Source organism: Rhinatrema bivittatum, chromosome 3 (assembly GCF_901001135.1).
Source record: "Rhinatrema bivittatum chromosome 3, aRhiBiv1.1, whole genome shotgun sequence".
In the NCBI taxonomy this organism is placed as follows: domain Eukaryota; kingdom Metazoa; phylum Chordata; class Amphibia; order Gymnophiona; family Rhinatrematidae; genus Rhinatrema; species Rhinatrema bivittatum.
Window position 1 is genome coordinate 580,743,319 of NC_042617.1, and position 19,780 is coordinate 580,763,098.

At 43.8% G+C, this 19,780-nt stretch overlaps 1 protein-coding gene across 1 annotated transcript in view; it reads right to left on the bottom strand.

Moving 5' to 3' along the window:
* AHI1 (Abelson helper integration site 1) overlaps positions 1 to 19,780 on the bottom strand; it is a 559,431-nt gene that overhangs the window by 439,084 nt on the left and 100,567 nt on the right. The window contains 3 exon segments of the mRNA XM_029596614.1: positions 3,925 to 4,031; positions 11,198 to 11,369; positions 11,371 to 11,428. Coding sequence (XP_029452474.1) covers positions 3,925 to 4,031; positions 11,198 to 11,369; positions 11,371 to 11,428 — 337 coding nt within the window.

The following is a 19,780-nucleotide window of genomic DNA, read 5'->3' on the forward strand; positions in this document are numbered from 1 at the left end:
AAATTGATCTGGAAACCTTGTTAGATTGCTTGTATTTATACTCCCGATTTCTGGAAAATTGGGCTTGTTTGCTGGATAACATGAGCCATGATAGATCTGGGCCTTTTATAAGCCTTAGACCCGCAAGCCAACACCAGTCCCTCTCTTCCTTTTTTCTGGCCTACCTACCTTGGGGTGATCTCCTTTGTCACTGACTCTCTGACTTGACATCATCAGTGATGGCTTGATGTCCCGTATGGATATCTCGAAAAATACAAACCAAACTGGTACCACTAATAAGAAATGGAAAATACCCACGAAAATTACATTTCGCACTTCTATTACCTATGCCAGCATGCCATATCGGACCTTTGATGACATCAGGCAGGTTCCAGTCTCAGTACAGACAAAAACAAAGGGGGTCCTGCAAGATAAGAAAGGGGAGGCGGCAGCAGAAGGGGGAACCGTCCAAGGGGAAGCTGCAGAGTTAGGAGGAGAGATCCTGGGGTTAGACCTGACACCCCCACTCTCTGACCATCCCTCCCAGGGAGCCACAGTTGTAGCCCTGCATAAAATAAATATGTTTGTCCATCCTGCCTTAGACTTATTGGACCAAAGGTTAGATTTTGCCACCAAGCAGAACCCCTGAAGAATTTCTTAATTGTGAAAACTGTTCTTGATGAAGAGGTCAGAACCAATCAGTGGGATATAGTGCCTGGTACTTCAGGGATATGAAATGGCATACACTATACCTTTAATTTTATAGCTGAAGAACTGCCCAGACACACCGTGGTATGAGCTTCCCCCTTTGAATTTGTGTGTCAGCTGTAGGACTCCCAGAGGATACTGGATTTTCCAGACATGAAGTGCCATGGTTCTTATACATGTACGCCATCTAGATTTCAATGGTCTGACAAATAGTAGGCTATCTCAGAACCAACGTCGGAAAATATTTCTTCACGGAGAGGGTGGTGGATGCCTGGAATGCCCTTCCGGAGGAGGTGGTGAAAATCAAAACAGTGACAGAATTCAAAGGGCATGGGATAAACAATGTGGAACCCTAAAAGCTAAAGGATGGGAATGAAGAAAAGAGTGCATGGGGATAACTTGCTGGTGCGGCGGTTACTACCCTTAACCAATAAGTCTTGATACTGTTGATGCAACTTCATCATTGCTCTCTGCTTCAATGGCAGGGGAAAGGGGAATTGGATTCGAACAGCAACCAACTGGGGCCCTGACTTTTATGGTCTGGCTAACTGATAAACATGGGGTAACTTGCTAGTGCGGCGGTTACTACCCTTAACCAATAAGACTGAGACTGTTGATGCAACTCCATCATGGCTCTCTGCTTCAGCGGCAGGAGGAAAGGGGAATTGGATTTGTTCAGCAACCAAGGGCTCTGAGTTTTACGATCTAGGAAAACAAGTATGGGGGTAACTTGCTGATGTGGCGGTTACTATCCTTAACCAATAAGACTGATACTTTAATGCAACTCAAACATTGCTCTCTGATTTAACAGCAAGGCATAACAGGGAACTGGATTCAACAGCAATCAACAAGGGCTAATGTGAGAAACTGATAGGCATGGGAGTAACGGGGAATTGGATACAAACAGCAACCAACGAAGGCCCTAACTTTTATGGTCTGGGAAACAGATAAGCATGGAGTAACCTACACAGCACAGCAGATACTACCATAAGCTTGCTGGGCAGATTGGATGGACCATTTGGTCCTTTTCTAGCGTCATTTCTATGTTTCTATCTTTCTCAATCATTATGAAGGATTAGGTGACAGCTCATTTCTATGTTGCTTGGCTCGTGTTGACTGTAATTACTTCTTGGAATTGTAACTTAATTGTACAGGAATGTATTAATAAGCTGGTCTTCTAAACCTTTTTAAGCAAAATTGCTAGCAAGTAAATTTTAAAAGGAGCAAGCGTGCACCTATAAACGCGGTTATTGCTGCGCAAGCAGAGATATGATTAATTTTATTTTGTGTGTGCAAGAACATGCGTAAAATTAAAAATATCCTTGCCATGTGTATATGTGCAGCCTTTATGCCCATGTTTTAATATTGGGGGTCGTGGGAGAGAGAGAGAGAGAGAGACAATGACAATATGACACGCTATATATCTCCCACTGTGAGAGGGGCACTTTCAGCTCAGGGTGGGGGTTTTTTTTTTTTGGGGGGGCGGTGTTACAAGGACCTACAGACTCTTGCGCCCTAGGCAGACCAATGTAACACTGCCCCCCCAACCCACCCTCTTACAGTGAGAGATATATAGCGTGTCACACTGTGTCTCTCTCTCGCTCTTCCCTCTCCCTCCATGTTCAGGATCCCCTCTGGTTCCTCGTCATGAAAGCCCCACACTTGATCCAGAACTTTGCTCCTCGTCAGGACCCGAAGTTATGCAGGTAACATGCCAACGCGTGCCATGATCAGCCTTTACAAAATTCGGGGTTAAGCGCATAAGACTTGACCTCACCCTGCCCCCTTTTCCACCTTCTTATTCTTTAGCTTCTTAAAATTTGCGTTGCTTGCACATGGCCCACACACACACACATGTATGGGGCCATTTTTGTGCGAGCAATGCTTTCAAAATCTACCTGTAACTATGCAACTGATTTTTATATCACTTTTACGGAACAGATACATTTCAACCTTGTAAGCAAAGATCTTTTTGTGTATTTTATTTAGCCTTTTTAGGTGAAATACCTCAAAGAACTATTCTGAAACTGAAAATAAAAAAAATCCTCCTGTCATTTGCTTATACAATCAAAGATTTGCACATATCAATTCATACACTAGCCCTCTCACCTTGCAGTCAGCATGCCTTACGAACCAATCTGCACTCATTTTACAGTCACACCAATGGCTAATGAATCTACCTTTAGACAAGGATCCCTGGCTGGTGCCGCCCCATCGGGGACGGCCGGAGAGTCAGCCGGCCCCGATGATATCGGAAAATAGGAATAAAAGAGATGCGTGTGGGGAAAGGGAAGGAGATACAAGAGGAAGGGCATTGCAGACTAGGGACGGCAGCAGAGAAGAGAGGGTAATGAGCAGACTGAAGAGAAGGAAAGGCTTGCTGGTAGGGTGGAATGAAAAGAGAAAAGCCCCCACCCCCTACCTTGGAAGGAGAAGACGGGCACAAGTCAGGCAAGCAGTAATCATAGGCTGGGGCAAGAGAAAAGAATGAAAAACAAAGAGAAACAAGAGGAGGAAATAAAAAAGTAAATGTATGAAGAAAAGTAGTAATGACAAAAGAACACAAAATACCCAGGCACAGGCATTTTGGATGCCTTATTTTGCAAATGAAACTATGTTAACATGAAAGAATGTTTAGGAAAGTTGAAGTCTGCCTACTCTTTAAATAAGTGCCATGGAATTTTCTAGCGACCCGAACTGCAGAAATAGCTGGGATGGGACAGGAACCCAGGGGCCTTGCCTGTGACTTAGTCACGTGGTAAGACCTTCTCCCTGTCTGGGACTGGGATTCTGCTGTATCCAGCGGGGCACAGAGCAAGGTACTGAACCTCCTTTCTTTTGGTACTGTGCTCTCTCTAAGGGTTACTTCTTGTCATGTAATCTTTTTTTATGAATAGCACTAGTGTTAAAAGCACAATATGATGTCATTTATACGCCAGGTATTTTCCCCAGTTCTGAAAAGTGAGCGATGCAAATACAAATAATGAGTAGCCTTGTTATAAAAGGGAATTCATGTTTACTTTGTACAATATCTAAATATCCCCAAGCATCCAATCACAGAATACTCTAGCAACAGTTTACTTATTAATATGCTTAGAAATTTCTAAAGGAATTGACTTTATAACCATAGAAAGCAAGAAAATGGATTTGTATAACAGAAAAAAATATGTAACTTATTTTTCTATCTGCAAAAGAACAATACATCATCAGTTAAAGCTGAAGAAAAACACTTTATACCTTCTTTATGCCCCAGTGTTGAACAGGATGTTGTTGAGAACTTCCATTGACAAATGTATTCCAAACAATTATCAGCCCCGAGCTATCTCCTGAGAACATGTGAAATCCTGCACAATAAATTGCCATCCAGTTAATAATATGACACAAAGCATTAGGTTACACTGATAAACTAATAAAGGGAGAGTTATTTTAGTAAGAAACAGCACATCTTTGATTTTGTATTTTGTTTTCAGTACAAATACATTTTTACAATTTAATTTATTTATTCATTTTTATTAACCGTTCACGCAGGAGACCCTGATCGGTGTAGTGTACAACAGGTTTAAAAAATCCAAATACAATAATTAAACATAATAAAACAACTAAAAGAAATCATACAATCTAACACAAAATGTAATCTAAATCACATGGAAATAATAATATAGTAAAGTTAACTGCTCCAAGTAGAATTAAAAACACTACTCCTTGATCTTACTTAGAAAGAACTCAAAGTGCTCACAAATCTAACTTGGAACGAGCTAGGACTTCACCTTCTTCCAAAAAAAGCGGATAGTTTCATTCCATCCTCATCTCTCTTGGTGCTGAATTCCATAACAACAGAAAAAAGCCTTTTCCTGTTTGCACTACTAGAAACCTCCTTCACTGTAGGGACTTTGAATACAATCTCTGATGCTGAATGGCGACATTACCAGCTGTTGTAAGTACTTTGCCCCCTGTCCTTTGGTCATTATCTTAAATTTAATTCTTTGTTGAACGGGAAGCTTAATAAAGGGGCTGCACTGGTCTTTCAAGGAGAGCCATCAACCAACCTCACTGCCCTGCAACCTATGAATCCATGGCTGGCAATGCCACCAATAACCCACTGCAATAATCCGAGGCAAAATAAAAGCCTGAACCACCAACCTAAAAAATGACAGAGACAAAAAAGCCCCAAGTCTCCTCAATTACCAAAGTTTGAAAACTACCTGATATAGGAAACTCTAAATTCTACTGACCATCACAAATCACCCCTACGTTCTTCACTTTAATTCCATTCCTTCTATCTTTCATTTCAAAGACCCTTGTAGCACATCCTCCATTCTACAGAGAGCCAACCCAAGTTCCCATTTATCTTAATCATTGCTTCCTCCATATTCTGTCCTGCTGGAAAAAAACATTTGTACATCATCTGCATAGAGAAATCCCTTAAACTCCAATTCTCTAATCAGGTTCCCCAATGGCTGCATGAAGAATTGAATAATAAAGGTGAAAGGGGAGAGCCCTGTGGAACTCCACATTTAAAACTATAAGAGGTAGATTTCAAAAGATGCACGCAGTTCCCGGTGCGCACATGGATGCGTCATTTTTATAACACGTGTGCGCTGGCGTGTGCATGTTATAAAATCCATTGACCGTGCGCGCAAGGGAAAGGGGTGAATTTTTTCAAGGTATGCCCGGCAACGCAATCAGGCCTTCCCCAGTTCCCTAACCCCCTACCTAACCTTCCTTCCCCTTCTCCTCTCCTCCTCACCCCCTAAACCTAACCTACCTGTGCTCAAAGTTTTTATTTTATTACCTGCTGCTCCTCGGGAGTAGAAGTAATTTACGTGCGCCGGCCAGATGCTGGTGCACGCCGTCCCGGCCAGCCTCCATCCCGCCACTCCCCACCCAGACCATGCTTCCCTTGGCCCACCCCTTTTTCAGGGCCTGGCACTTGTGCACATATTAGCACTTATGTATGTGGCTGGACCCTGTGCGCGATGCAGCCACACGCGCAAGTACCGATTTTTATGCGTGCTGGACTTTTAAAATTCAGCCGATATTGTTTAGATTGCATCCTTCGCACTTGCACTACTGCGGATCTCTCACTCAAATGTGATCTCAACCAAGTTAAACCCGTGTGTTCAGACCTAGTTCCTCACACCTCTCCAACAACAGAGCGGGATATGCCAGGTCGAAGGCACTGGACAAATCTAAAAAAAAATTAAAAACACAGCTTCTGCTTTCTCTCTACATTGCAAAACCTCCTCCTGAACTGCAATAGCAGTCTCTATGCTACAACCACTTCTCAAACCTGATTAACACACATCTAACCCACTGATCTCCAAATACAAAGACAAGTGAGAACCAATGGCATGCTCGAAAACCTTGGTCAGCAACGGACTATTTGCTACTGGGCAATAATTTACACAACAACCCTGGTTCCAGGATAGCCTTTTTCAAAACTGGGGGTACCACCAATTGTTTCAACTAAACTGGTAAATGACCAGTACGCAAAGAAGAATTAGCAATCTGTTGTAAAATCAAGAACAAATTGTCTGGCACGGACTTAATCAAATATGAGGGATGCCAATTAAGTTGGTGCTCCAAGACATGGCTATTATATAGAGATGTACACACACAACATTTTTAGTTTGGTTTGTTCATTTGTTTTGCCTTTTTGATCTGCTTTTTTTTTTGGTTTGTTTTGGTAGTTTATACATGTAAATGCCATTCTGAGTACATAAATTACATGCATAAACAACCAAAATGAATGCACATCTCTACCATTTATTTATCGGGTTTTATATACCGTCATTCGAATTCATCATCATAACGGTTTACAAATATGAAGGTTACAACGTTAAGGGATAAACAGAGTTTCAAAAAAGGTTCAAACTGTTGTTAAACATAGGAGAATCATATGTTAGTTATTTACTGTTCTGTTTTACATTTAACTTCTTAGTTATAGTCTGTAGTTGTGATAAGTTCATTTATTTATTTATTTAATCTTCAGGTTGAAGTGGAGGGTGAAGTTGTTGTGTTGTTCATTGGGTGAGTTGGTATGCTTTGTTGAACAACCATGTTTTTAGCTCTTTTTTGAACGTTTTTAGGGTTTCTTGAGTTCTAAGTTCAGTTGGTAGGGAGTTCCAGTTTTAATAGTTCCCACTGATGCATACTAACCATTAACAGTGATCAATTACAAATTGCAAAGCGAAGCCTATTTCCCAGACACTACAGGGCCAATTCACATCTGGCAGTTTTGGCTTTTACAAAGAAAACCGTGGCTGAATATCTTGTTTCCCCAATAGGTGCTATCTAAACAGTGAAGCTGTACAGCTGTTGCACATGTGCTCTGAAGACACACAAATGAGTCCCATGACTGCATATTAGTGTTTAACTGGAAAGGGAAAAGGGCCTTCTCTGCGAAGGAGCCATGGGACTCCTCTCAGGTCCATATATTTATATCCAGTTGACCGGGGAAAGAACTCCAAAGGGAAGAGGATGGGTTCGTGCAGCTAATGAACTGCTATTTATAAAGAACAGCTGTTACAGGTAAGGAACTTCACTTTCTGATAAGCAGTTTCAACAAGTCACATGTATTGGACTCCCGAGCTATGGGCTGTCTTCAACAAAAAAACAAGGGGGACAAAACAACAACAAAAAACCAGTAGTGAGTGGAAAATATTTTTTGTTGGGACATTTTCCATTTTGATTTATTTATAAATAAGGAAGACTACCCAAAGTCATAAAAATCTGCCTTAGGAGGAATGGAGTTGGGTTCCACCTCTCAAAGAGACTAGGGAGGATGAAGAGCCTAAATCTCCTATCCCACAAGGAGGCCAAGTTCAAACAAAAACGGGACTGAACACCAACTTACGAATCTCCTCCATGCAGGTAGATCTTAGATGGAAAGCTAACATTGCCATGCTGCTTACACTCTTATACCCATCCAAGATTAGGCTTCCTTGACATACCAAAAGGAGATGCAATCTGCAGCCTATTTAGAAATGGTGCAGTTTGTCACCTCCTTTTCAGGCTTACTGGAATCAAAACAAACAAGTTGGGTGGCTTTTCTATGGGCTTGAGCCTGCTTCCCATACAGGCCAATACAGTAAAGTGCGCAGGAGAGCCGGCGCTCTCCCGAGTGCCCACTCTCCCGACGTGCACCCAGGCACCTCTCCTGGGCGCACGATTTTGTATTCAAATTAGGGCCCATGCTAATAAGGAGCAGAAGCAGCAGCTGTCAGCGGGTTTGACAACTGACGCTTAATTTTACCGGCGTCAGTTGTCGAACCCACTGACAGCCACAGGTTCAGAAAACAGACGCCGGCAAAATTCAGCGTCCGTTTTCAAACCCGCGGATTGCGGGCAGATTTTTTTTTTTTTTAAGAAAATTTTTTTTTATTTTCTATTTTTGGGGCCTCCGACTTAATATCACTATGACATTAAGTCGGAGGGTGTACAGAAAAGCAGTTTTTACTGATTTTCTGTGCACTTTCCCAGTGCCAGAAGAAATTAGCGCCTACCTTTGGCAGGAGTTAATTTCTGAAGGTAAAATGTGCAGCTTGGCCTCACATTTTGCTTTCTGTATTGCGGGTGAATAGCTAATAGGCTCATCAACATGCATTTGCATGTGATGAGCGCTATTAGTTTCGGGGGGAGAGGGGGGGGGGGGTTGGCCGCACATTTTCCACGCGCTATTACCCCTTACTGTATAAGGGCTAAAAATAGTACGTCGAAAACACGCAGCCAAACAGGGGCTAACGGTGCGCTCGGCCGAGCCCACCATACTGTATTGGCCTGATAGAAGGCACAGGTCTGTTACAGTTCAGGAAATGAAGGGCCGGCCTCTTCATCTTTAATGACATGTAGCTTAGGGAAAAGGTTGGGAAGGCAACTAATTTACAGCTCGATCCAGTATCGTCCGCTCGAGGATTGCCCGTCTGTAACGTGCTCGTAGCGCACAATTCGGCAGTTCGGCGATACAGTCTCCAGTTTCACGCGTCCGTATCGCTTCTGAAAACAGACGCATAACCCTTTCCGCACCCGGCATGTAAATGAACGAAAAAGCTGTATAATGAAGGAATTAGTTATTCCCCTGCAATACTGTAACGGGCGCTGATATTATCTCCTCCGTAACCCGCTGTTCTGCCGCGGCCTTAACCTGCTAGTTTACCGCCTCCCCCTAGTAGGAGTTAGTGTAGTGTAGTGTAGGGTAAAAACATTGCTTACCCGCCCTGGTCCCGTCCGGTCTCCTGCAGCCCCGTCCGGACCGGACGGGGCTGCAGGAGACCGGACGGGACCAGGGCAAAAAAAAACAAACGAAAAAGTAGCAAGGCTCGGGCCTGCTATGGTAAGTGTAAAAAGTGTAAAAAACAAAAAACCTGTGTGTTATATAAAAAAATAAAACAATTTTAAATACCTGTCGGAGGGCCGTGGGTCCAGGCGGCCGGTGGGCGGCGGGCAGCCATCAGCGGCATCCGGTAGTCCCTTCTCCCTTCCTCCCTCCCTCCCCTGCCTGGATGAGCGCCAAAATCGCACGGGCGGGTCGGCAGCGGGGGGGGGGGGGGGGGGGGGGGGCGGCAGCAGGATCCGGGAGCGGTGGGTAGGCAGCAGCGGGGTCCGGGGGGGCAGGGGCAGCGGCAGCTGGGGGGGGGGGGGGGGGCGGCAGCGAGATCCGGGGAGCCAGCAGCGGCAGCATGTTCGATCGCGCAGGCAGGTAGGTGGCAAAGTAAAGATGGCCGCCTGCACGGGAAAATCGTGCAATTGGCCGCTGAAAACGTGACGTCACGACGTTTGGCGTCACGGGGTGTGACGTCACGTCTTCAGCGGCCAATTGCACGATTTTCCCGTGCAGGCGGCCATCTTTACTTTGCCACCTACCTGCCTGCGCGATCGAACATGCTGCCGCTGCTGGCTCCCCGGATCTCGCTGCCACTCCCGGACCCCGCTGCTGCCTACCCGCCGCTCCCGGATCCTGCTGCCGCCCCCCCGCTGCCGCCCCCCCCCCCCCCCCCGCTGCCGCTGCCCCTGCCCCCCCCGGACCCCGCTGCTGCCTACCCGCCGCTCCCGGATCCTGCTGCCGCCCCCACCCCCCCCCCCCACTGCCGACCCGCCCGTGCGATTTTGGCGCTCATCCAGGCAGGGGAGGAAGGGAGAAGGGACTACCGGATGCCGCTGATGGCTGCCCGCCGCCCACCGGCCGCCTGGACCCACGGCCCTCCGACAGGTATTTAAAATTGTTTTATTTTTTTATATAACACACAGGTTTTTTGTTTTTTACACTTTTTAAACTTTTTTACACTTCCTGGTGCCTGTCATTTCAAATGTCATTTGAAATGACAGGTACCAGCGCACCCAGGTTACTGTATAGGCGCTGTTACAGCGCCTATACAGTAAAATGGGTTGCGCGGGCATAACCCTTCCCTAACGCTTCACAGCCGCGGCATGCATTTGCATGCGATTAGAGGAGAGTATCGGGGAGTTAGTGAAGAGAACTGTGCGTGCGGGGAGGAAGGGTGCGCCTGACACTACCTCACTGTTTTTACCGCGGCCTTACTGGATCGAGCCGTAACGTGGCAGTCCAGAACCACTTTAGCAGAAAGATAAGATACATGCCAACACCACCTTATTTTGATGAAAGGTGGAGAGGTTACTGGGGTCTGGAGCTCACTGCGGGTTGAAATGACTGCCAGCACAAAAACGACTTTCCAGGTACTTGAGTTTACAAGATCCAAGTGGCTCTAAGGGGGCTTTTGTGAACCGGGTTAAATCCATGCTGATGTCCCATGCGCACTGCAGCAGGTTTGATGGGAAACTAGCCTTGCATGAATCTGACTAGAGGCTGTACGGAAATGAGATTTCCTTCTACACGTTGGTGATAAACGCCATTTGCTCTGAGGTGCAACTGAGAGGAAGTGCACTAACAAAATAAAAAATAAATTCCTCTCATCATTAGGGTGCACTCTCAGGAATCCTCTGCTGACAAATAAAAGTTTGTTCAATGCAATGTGGAGGGTCCCAAAGAATCTATTTTTTCCACAGGAATAATATACTCATTACCACTCTACAATATGAAGTAAGAAAACTAAGACCCTAGGCTCGGAGGCAACAAAGCAGAAAATAAAGTAAATACACTAATATTCTACAAGAAATGCACACCACATAAATCCTTACATTTTTCTGAAAAACCTTTTCTGAAGTTTTCTAATGCCCCTAATTCTAAGTTCTCTCTTGTCCTTGCAAAACTGCTTACGAGCACCAGTTTATTGTCTTTTACTGTGTGTCACTGTGAAGCATTTTGGGATACTTTTATGCAAATGATACTGGAACCAGGAAATCAGATTGCTTTGTGCCCATGTGATTACATGGGCATGAGGAAATTATGCCAAGACAAGGTAGCATCTCTTGGGTTCTCAGATCGGAAACACTCAGCTTCACAGCCTTCTTTCTCTCACAGTGTGCAAGGCAGCATCCTACACCTCGGCACACCTCGTAGCCCTGATAAGGTTACGTCTTACATCGCACATACCTTCAGCATCAAAACAGAGCGTATTAACAAAACTTCGGTGGCCATCAAATTCTTGCAGCAGGCAACCGTGGGCTTCCTTCACTTTCACGTTCCACACCCTAATAACCGAGTCATAGCATCCCGTCACCACCAAATGCACAGCAACTGGGTGGTACTTGGCAGTGTAAACAAAACGAGGGATGGGGGATTACTTTTAGTGCTGATGTACCCTGAGGCTCAACCTGCCACATTCTAAAAGAAAAAATGGAATAAAATACTAGTTTAGCAAATTGATTATACAACATGTTATAGATTAACATAAAGGAAGAGGAATGAGCTGAGCAGTCACCTGAAGAATGATTAGTTTGCTGGGTGTATTGATATTTCTAGCAGATGGCAATAGTTGTAATGTAATCATCTCCCAATTGGATTGAATGGTAGTGAGTTATTTATTTAAAACACATTTGTTACCCACCTATATCAAAACTACTGTGCTAGGCAGTTTACAGTAAGTTGTATGGTTTCTCAGTCTCAGCCAAAAAGGGAGCACTCTCAGCTTATACCTCAGACCCTACGCTTTGACCTTTGCCTTAAAGAGGCTGAGCACAACTGGCAATAGTAACCAGACGAGTGTCAAGCCTCGCCAAGACTCCGTGCGGGTGTTAATGCTCTGCCGTACTTACTGTATTTCAGCTACTTAGAACACTATCCATAAATGGCTTCAAGTACTAAAGAACTGTCTAATAACACTTGTGATTACAGCCTGAGTGAAAAAAGGCAATGGAAACAAAACTATACAATATTATAATTATATTTTTTTTAAAAATCAATCTTATTTTACAGGATGGCATATTTGGTTTCATTGTCCTATACTGGTGACATGGAGACAACTATTTGGAGTACCACAGAAGTTATGGTCCAGTCCACTGACCTGAAACTTCAATGTGAGAAACAACAACAAGAGTGTGAGCATAAGATAAGTGAATGCAATATCAAGTTATCCAAATAGTAGCATTTTACATGCACTAGGCCTAGACTAAACTAAACAAGTAGTAAACGTTGTCATGTGTACTGCAAATTTAAGGACTCCTAAGGTGGGAATGCTCCTCCTCCTCTCCATATCCATCTCCTGGATCCTATGCTCCTCCTCACTCTCTCTACCTCCCCATCCCCACCCTCTCCCGGTGACTCACCTCCAATGACAAATGGAGTCTCATGTACTCCTGTGACTGTGGATTCCACTGGGAAAACAACGTGCATTGCAGGGGAATATGTGCCCTCTCTCTCAGGGGACAACATGCAATGTGGCTGCCATCGACCCCAGGACTTATAGATAAGACCCCATCATCAGGTGAATCACCCTTCTCAGGGCCTGAACCTGAGAAATTAACTTCTGAATGTGATCCTCTGGCAAAAACACTCTGCCCTGCCTCTGTATCAAAACGCACGCCAAGATATTCTACTAGTGTTTGAGCCAGCTGTAAACGGCTCTGGCCAAGTTCACCACCCATCCCGGTTCCTGAAGCAAGGAGATCACCTTGTGAGAAGTCAAGCAGCTCTCTTCTGCATTTTTGGCCCAGATCAACTAGTTGTCCAGATACGGATGAACTAAAATGCCTTCCTTGCGCAGAGCCACCACTACCACCACCGTGACCTTGGAGAAGGTCCCGAAGAGCAGCGCCTCAAATTGTAATGACATCCTAGAATGGCAAAGCGTATGAAATGATGTTCCTGGAGAATGGGAATATGGAGATATTTCTCTGTCAGGTTGAGAGACGAGAGAAATTCCCATTTTCACTGCCATTATTACGGAATGTAGAGTTTCCATTCGAAAATGAGCCACACACAAATGTTGATTGACTTCTTTGAGATCCAGGATGGGCCAAAAAGACTCTTCTTTCTGGAGAAGAGCAAAATTAATGGAATAGCGCCCTATATTTTCCTGCAATCTGGAAACAGGAATCACGGCCTTCAAATCCAACAGCCTCCTTAAAGTAATCTCCACTGCCACTCTCTTCTGTAGAGAATTGCATGGAAATACCATAAAGACATCTGGAGGAATTTGGTGAAATTCCATAGCATAGCCGTCCCTCACCATGTCCTAGACCCACCTCTGACAAAAGAGAAATAGACGCCCACCTATCTCCTGCACACCTTCACTGTGAAGGTCAATGTGCTCCGGACCCAGGGACCATATCCTTACGAGTCTTTCTAGACCAAAAGAACTGAGATCTCCCATTGAGTAGATGCTACTCTGTAAGGACGAAACTGACCATCTGCTGGAGATGGAGAATACTGGTGGGCTGATGTCGGGGCAGGGCTATATGACCGTGAGGTCAGTGAGTCAGTTTTACTCCATATCCCTCTGCTTATAGAGGTGCATAACCCAATTGTGTGGACTGGACCACCTGAGTGCAGAGGAAGTTCAATTAATTCCCAAGTTTTATGTGCAGATGCCATCAAAATACTCAGACAAGTGGTCCTTGTTTCACTAACAAAATGGCTTTATGAGAGGGATATCAAACAAGACACTTTCCAATCAAAGTGTAAGCTCTTGACTTCTCTCATAACATTTATCAACCACATCATAAACTTGAATTTATTGAATCTTGGCCACATGGAGACCTCTGGCTGTTTTTAGAAAATTAGTGAGGATTCTCTAATAGCATGTCAGACACAGCAGGGAGTTTCTTATAGCAGACGTCATATTTTGATGTCATCTGCATACAGGGATGACAATTTTGAAACAGCTGCGTGCGCCCATATGTGCAAGCAAAAATCTATTCCTGTATTTTATAACCTGTGCACATGTGATATACTCAGGTTATAAAATATGCATAAATGTACCCTGCAACATGCGCATGCATGTAAAAAAAAAAATAATGCACAAATACATATTGCACTTATCCTGATAAATTTTGATTTATCCAGCTAAGTAATGGCACTTATCTGAAAAAGTTCTGATTTATCCTTTTGCTGGATAAGTCTTAAAATCGCTACTTATTTGGATAATTAACAGACTGATTATCTGCTACTTATCCAGATAGGCAGCATTTTTCAGACTTATCCAGCTACCCGACTTACCCAGATAAATAGCGTTTTTAAGACTTATTCAGCTAGGTAGCAGATTTGGTGCTACTTAAGACGAATAAATGGGAACTTGTCTGGCAAAATGCCGCTACTTGGCCGGATAAATCAAAAATCATATACTGCTGTATTTTTCCATCTAACTTTAAAAATATCAGTGTGGAGATTTTACGTGCGTAATTTACACACATTTACACCGTAAGTTAGATTTTACACAAATGTAAGTCGGGAGATTTTCTAACATGCACGCGGCATTGAAATCACCAGTTTTATCAATTAGTCTACCAGTTCACCCAGTCCATCTGGCTCTTCAGCCTCAACTCCTCCCATTTCATCCACACCCTCCACCCAGCCAGGATTTCACTTTTAAAACATTTATGTTCACTTACTCCAGAATCAGAGTAGGGAAAAATACACGCGAGGAAGCTGCCAAAGCTACATGCGTAAATTGCTTATAAAATAGCAACTTACACGCGTAAATGCTGGCCCCGCGCCCCAGAACACCTCTTGCCTTCCCCCCCACCTTTTTTTTTTTTTTACACATGGCGTATATTTTGAGGTTTATAAAGCAGCATATACGCAAGTACATGCTAGTTACACGCGTATATGTTTACTTTTACAGGCGCAATCATTTGAAAATTCATCTGAGCTTTGTGTTATACGCGAATCCTGCACAAAGGGTTTGTTTTATATTCAAAGTGAATTGTTTAAATACTATTCAAAAAACTTTTGAACTGAGTTTTTCTTCTCTATATAATGATTAGATAAAGTTCACCCTTTTACATTTTAGGGCTTCTTCTCTGCCATGGGCAGTGTATTTATGAACGTACCATTTTTCACTCATTTTTAAGAAATTCCATGAAGAGGAAAGTACCTTAGCTTGCCAATATTTAGCATTTTTGGAACAAGTCTCTAATAGAAATTTTTTGGAAATATGATTTACCATTTTGTGTTACTAGTGTTTTATATACCTTCTTTTCTCTTCCAGCTAAAAATATAGCACATATTTTGTACATGTGCGTGTAACGAAGTGACCCCATTTCCCCCCTTGTTGCATGTCCAGGACCAGGCTAGAGGCCTAGTCCACCTTAAATCCTATAGATGGAGAGACAGGGCACGACTCTGCTGGGGCAGGAAGAGACCTAAGAGCAGGACCAGTTGGAGAGCATGAGAGTGTAAACCCAACTGGGTTCAGGAGGCCCCTACGTCTCCAGGAGAGGCAGCTCCTGTAAATCTATGCTGACACAAAGCCCAGTGTTACGACCATCGCTGCCAGACAGCTTCACTCCGCAAACCTTTCCTTGTCTGTGACTCCTCCTGCTCTTGATGGACGCCTAGCTGCCGCGGCGTCTGTCTGCCATCCTCTCCAGCGTCCCCGGACTGGCTTGGGCGCTGCCTCCCGCCATGCTCTCCAGGTACCTTAGGGCGCAGCCCTCATTCTCATTTCCTCATTGGCGCGTTCCTCAGGGGCGTGCCCCTGTGATGACGTCACGCTGCCCGGATATTTAAGCCTACTGTTTATTGCTAGCCGTTGAGTTAGCAAGGGTGATTCTTATGGATGGGATTCGCTCTCCGTACCCAGCTACTCTGCCTTCCAACTTTTATTGGACTCGTTCTGCTAACTGGTACTCGCTCCTCAAGGGCCCATGTTCCCTGACCCGCTGCCTGCATCCATCTCCTTTCCTACTTGGAGGAATTTGCTACAGACACCATCAGTGAGTATTACTATCATCTACTCCTCAGAGCTGTCTCCCTGGAACCAGGTACTCGCTCCTCGAGGACCTGCTCCCTGTTCCAGCGCCAGTGCCATCTCTTTCGTGGAACTGCTGTGTGAGTACTTTGCCAACAAGTCTCTCTACCTCCAGGGATCTGGTACTCACTCCTCGAGGGCCAGCTCTCCCTATCTCGGGGCTTCTCCATACTTGGGACTCTGTGATTGTTCTATTGTACTCACTTTCTCAGTTCTCTCCACTACAGCACTGCTACCGGAGGAACCGCTGTTCCAGTGCCCTGAGGAACCCTAGCCCAGCCGGGCTCCATCTTCTACCCACTACTGCCACCTCTGGTGGCTTCTCAAACTGTCTAAATAAAGAAATATCTGTGTTTGTGTGTCCAGAGCTGAGCCTGACCTGTGGCCCTTCACGGGACTTCCCCCAGTGGGCGTGGTCAGCTGCCACAGTGTCCAAGGGTCCACCCAAAACCTCACTAAATATAACACCCAGGGAGTGGGAAGTATATTGCAAAGTTAGGCAGTCCAATTTGCTGAAGTGCTGTAATTTGAATAAAGTTTTATCTGCATTAGAAAAGTTCATAAAGTTCATAAATAAATAAAAGCTGGAATCCATGTGGCTTTGTGCCTTCAGCCCGGGAAACACTGCTCGGGTACTCTCTCACAGTATGCTAAAAGAGTGTGCTAATGCTTAATGAACATGCATTACAATTTAATTCACTTTTAGTACACTGCCCCATTGGTAGATTTCCTGCTACTGGATAAAAATGATGCCTACATGGAACGTTTGGTATCACTAATGTATTTTGGAATTTCTGCCTTGTTTTTGGTCACATAAGTATTCATAATTCAACCACCTATTAAAAACAACAAAAAAAAATCAAATCATGGGCCAGCCCGGGCAGAACTGGGTTCATTTACCAGTTCAGATTTTTCTGTATTATGGGCCAGCCAGAGCTGTCGCTGAGGCATTCAGGAGTCCCAGTCATCACACAATGGTGAACGGAGGGTCCACAGTGACAGGGTTTTAGAAGGAGTCCAGGTGCAAGGGCCCCCAGCCGAGTACTGTCACTACAATGGCTGTGGGAGAAGGGATATAAAATAGCCCACGTAGCTGCAAATAAAGGTGCATGACAGCACAGCCTAGAAAAGGCTGAAACCCCAAAGCAGCAAGAGAAGACTGCGAGATCAAAACAAACAAACAAAACTTGTGTTCACTCTCCTCCTGCTTTCTTAATGTGACCTGAAGAAGAGTTATTAGCTCCCAAAAGCTAGACAAGAAATATATTGTTAGCCCAGTAAAAAGGGATCTCCATATAGTTTTATTTGTTAATCTTTATTCCTAATACAAGATTACAATGAATGTAAGCTTTGGGCTTTTAAAGACTATCTAGTGAAATTAATTATCAATGGGAAAGGATAGTTTGAGGAGCAAAGTTATATTTTGGGGACAAAAAATTGCCGGAATAGGGAAAACATGTTTTTTAGCAACCAGGAAGTGGGCTTGGAGAGAAGGACTAAACCTCAAAAATATAGGGTTATGTTATGTAATACTAGCAATAGGAGAGTCTACCACTGCACTACAGCCCCATTCTGTCTTGTATCATAAGAGATTTCCCGATATGGCCTTTTTTGTCTAGTAAAGCCACTCCTCGGAAATAAGTTTCTCTACACCAGTGATGAAGGAGTGGGATGGTTTCCCTTGGACTGAAGATTAAATAAGAAATCTACAAATTGCACATCTAAAGTTGCAGTGACAAGTTTAATTTAAAAAAATTAGGAAAACAGTGTGGAACCAGACAAGTGTTTTCCAATTGCTCACTCTATGCCTCCAAATCTGAATTTCCTAAAGACTCTGAAAACGATCTGTCAGACTTGGAGTCTCCATGGGGCAAAGGGTCAATGCCTGAGGAGATGAGCAGTGAATGTTCTTCAGGATTCCAAGGATGGGAATAAAGGGTAAGGATACAGGAAGAAAAATGAGGGGATATCTTTGAATATTTTATTACACCCACAAGAAAAAGGCAAAATTAAGGGAGATTAAGGGGAAAAGCTGTTTACACACGCTAGTTTCTTCCAATAGAAAATGGAGCCTGGGTAACTCTTGAATTTGAATGGGACAGTGTAGTTGCTGACCTCAACAGTAAGCTTGGAGCTCCTGAAGGCTTACATGAATTTATGTAAGATCATAACAAACACAATTTAAAAAGTTATTGTTTTTGATATATTATTCACTAATTCACTGCCATAAAGAAAGTAGGAGAAAAGAAGCCTCCCTTGGTCTTGCAGATTTGTCAAAGATGACAGCAGCAGATAAGAACATAAGAACATGCCATGCTGGGTCAGACCAGCATCCTGTTTCCAACAGAGGCCAAAACCAGGCCACAAGAACCTGGCAATTACCCAAACACTAAGAAGATCCCATGCTACTGATGCAATTAATAGCAGTGGCTATTCCCTAAGTAAACTTGATTAATAGCAGTTAATGGACTTCTCCTCCAAGAACTTATCCAAACCTTTTTTGAACCCAGCTACACTAACTGCACTAACCACATCCTCTGGCAACAAATTCCAGAGCTTTATTGTGCGTTGAGTGAAAAATAATTTTCTCCGATTAGTCTTAAATGTGCTACTTGCTAACTTCTTGGAATGCCCCCTAGTTCTTCTATTATTTGAAAGTGTAAATAACAGATTCACATCTACTCGTTCAAGACATCTCATGATCTTAAAGACCTCTATCATATCCCCCCTCAGCCGTCTCTTCTCCAAGCTGAGCAGCCCTAACCTCTTCAGCCTTTCCTCATAAGGGAGCTGTGCCATCCCCTTTATCATTTTGGTCGCCCTTCTTTGTACTTTCTCCATCGCAACTATATCTTTTTTGAGATGTGGCGACCAGAATTGTACACAGTATTCAAGGTGTGATCTCACCATGGAGCAATACAGAGGCATTATGACATTTTCCGTTTTATTAACCATTTCCTTCCTAATAATTCCTATCATTCTGTTTGCTTTTTTGACTGCTGCAGCACACTGAGCCGACGATTTTAAAGTATTATCCACTATGATGCCTAGATCTTTTTCCTGGGTGGTAGCTCCTAATATGGAACCTAACATCGTGTAACTTCAGCAACGGTTATTTTCCCTATATGCACATTAAATTTCATCTGCCATTTGGATGCCCAATCTTCCAGTCTTGCAAGGTTCTCCTGAAATGTATCACAATCCGCTTGTGATTTAACTACTCTGAATAATTTTGTATCATCCTCAAATTTGATAACCTCACTCGTCGTATTCCTTTCCAGATCATTTATATATATATTGAAAAGCTCCTGTCCAAGTACAGATCCCTGAGGCACTCCACTGTTTACCCTTTTCCACTGATAAAATTGACCATTTAATCCTACTCTCTGTTTCCCGTCTTTTATTCAGTTTGTAAATCCACAAAAGGACATCGCCTCTTATCCCATGACTTTTTAGTTTTCTTAGAAGCCTCTCATGAGGGACTTTCTCAAATGCCTTCTGAAAATCCAAATACACTACATCTACCGGTTCACCTTTATCCACATGTTTATTAAGCCCTTCAAAAAAATGAAGCAGATTTGTTAGGCAAGACTTCCCTTGGGTAAATCCATGTTGACTATGTTCCATTAAATCATGTCTTTCTATATGCTTTACAATTTTGTTCTTGAGAATAGTTTCCACTATTTTTCCCGGCACTGAAGTCAGGCTCACTGGTCTATAGTTACCCGGATCGCCACTGGAGCCCTTTTTAAATATTGGGGTTACAC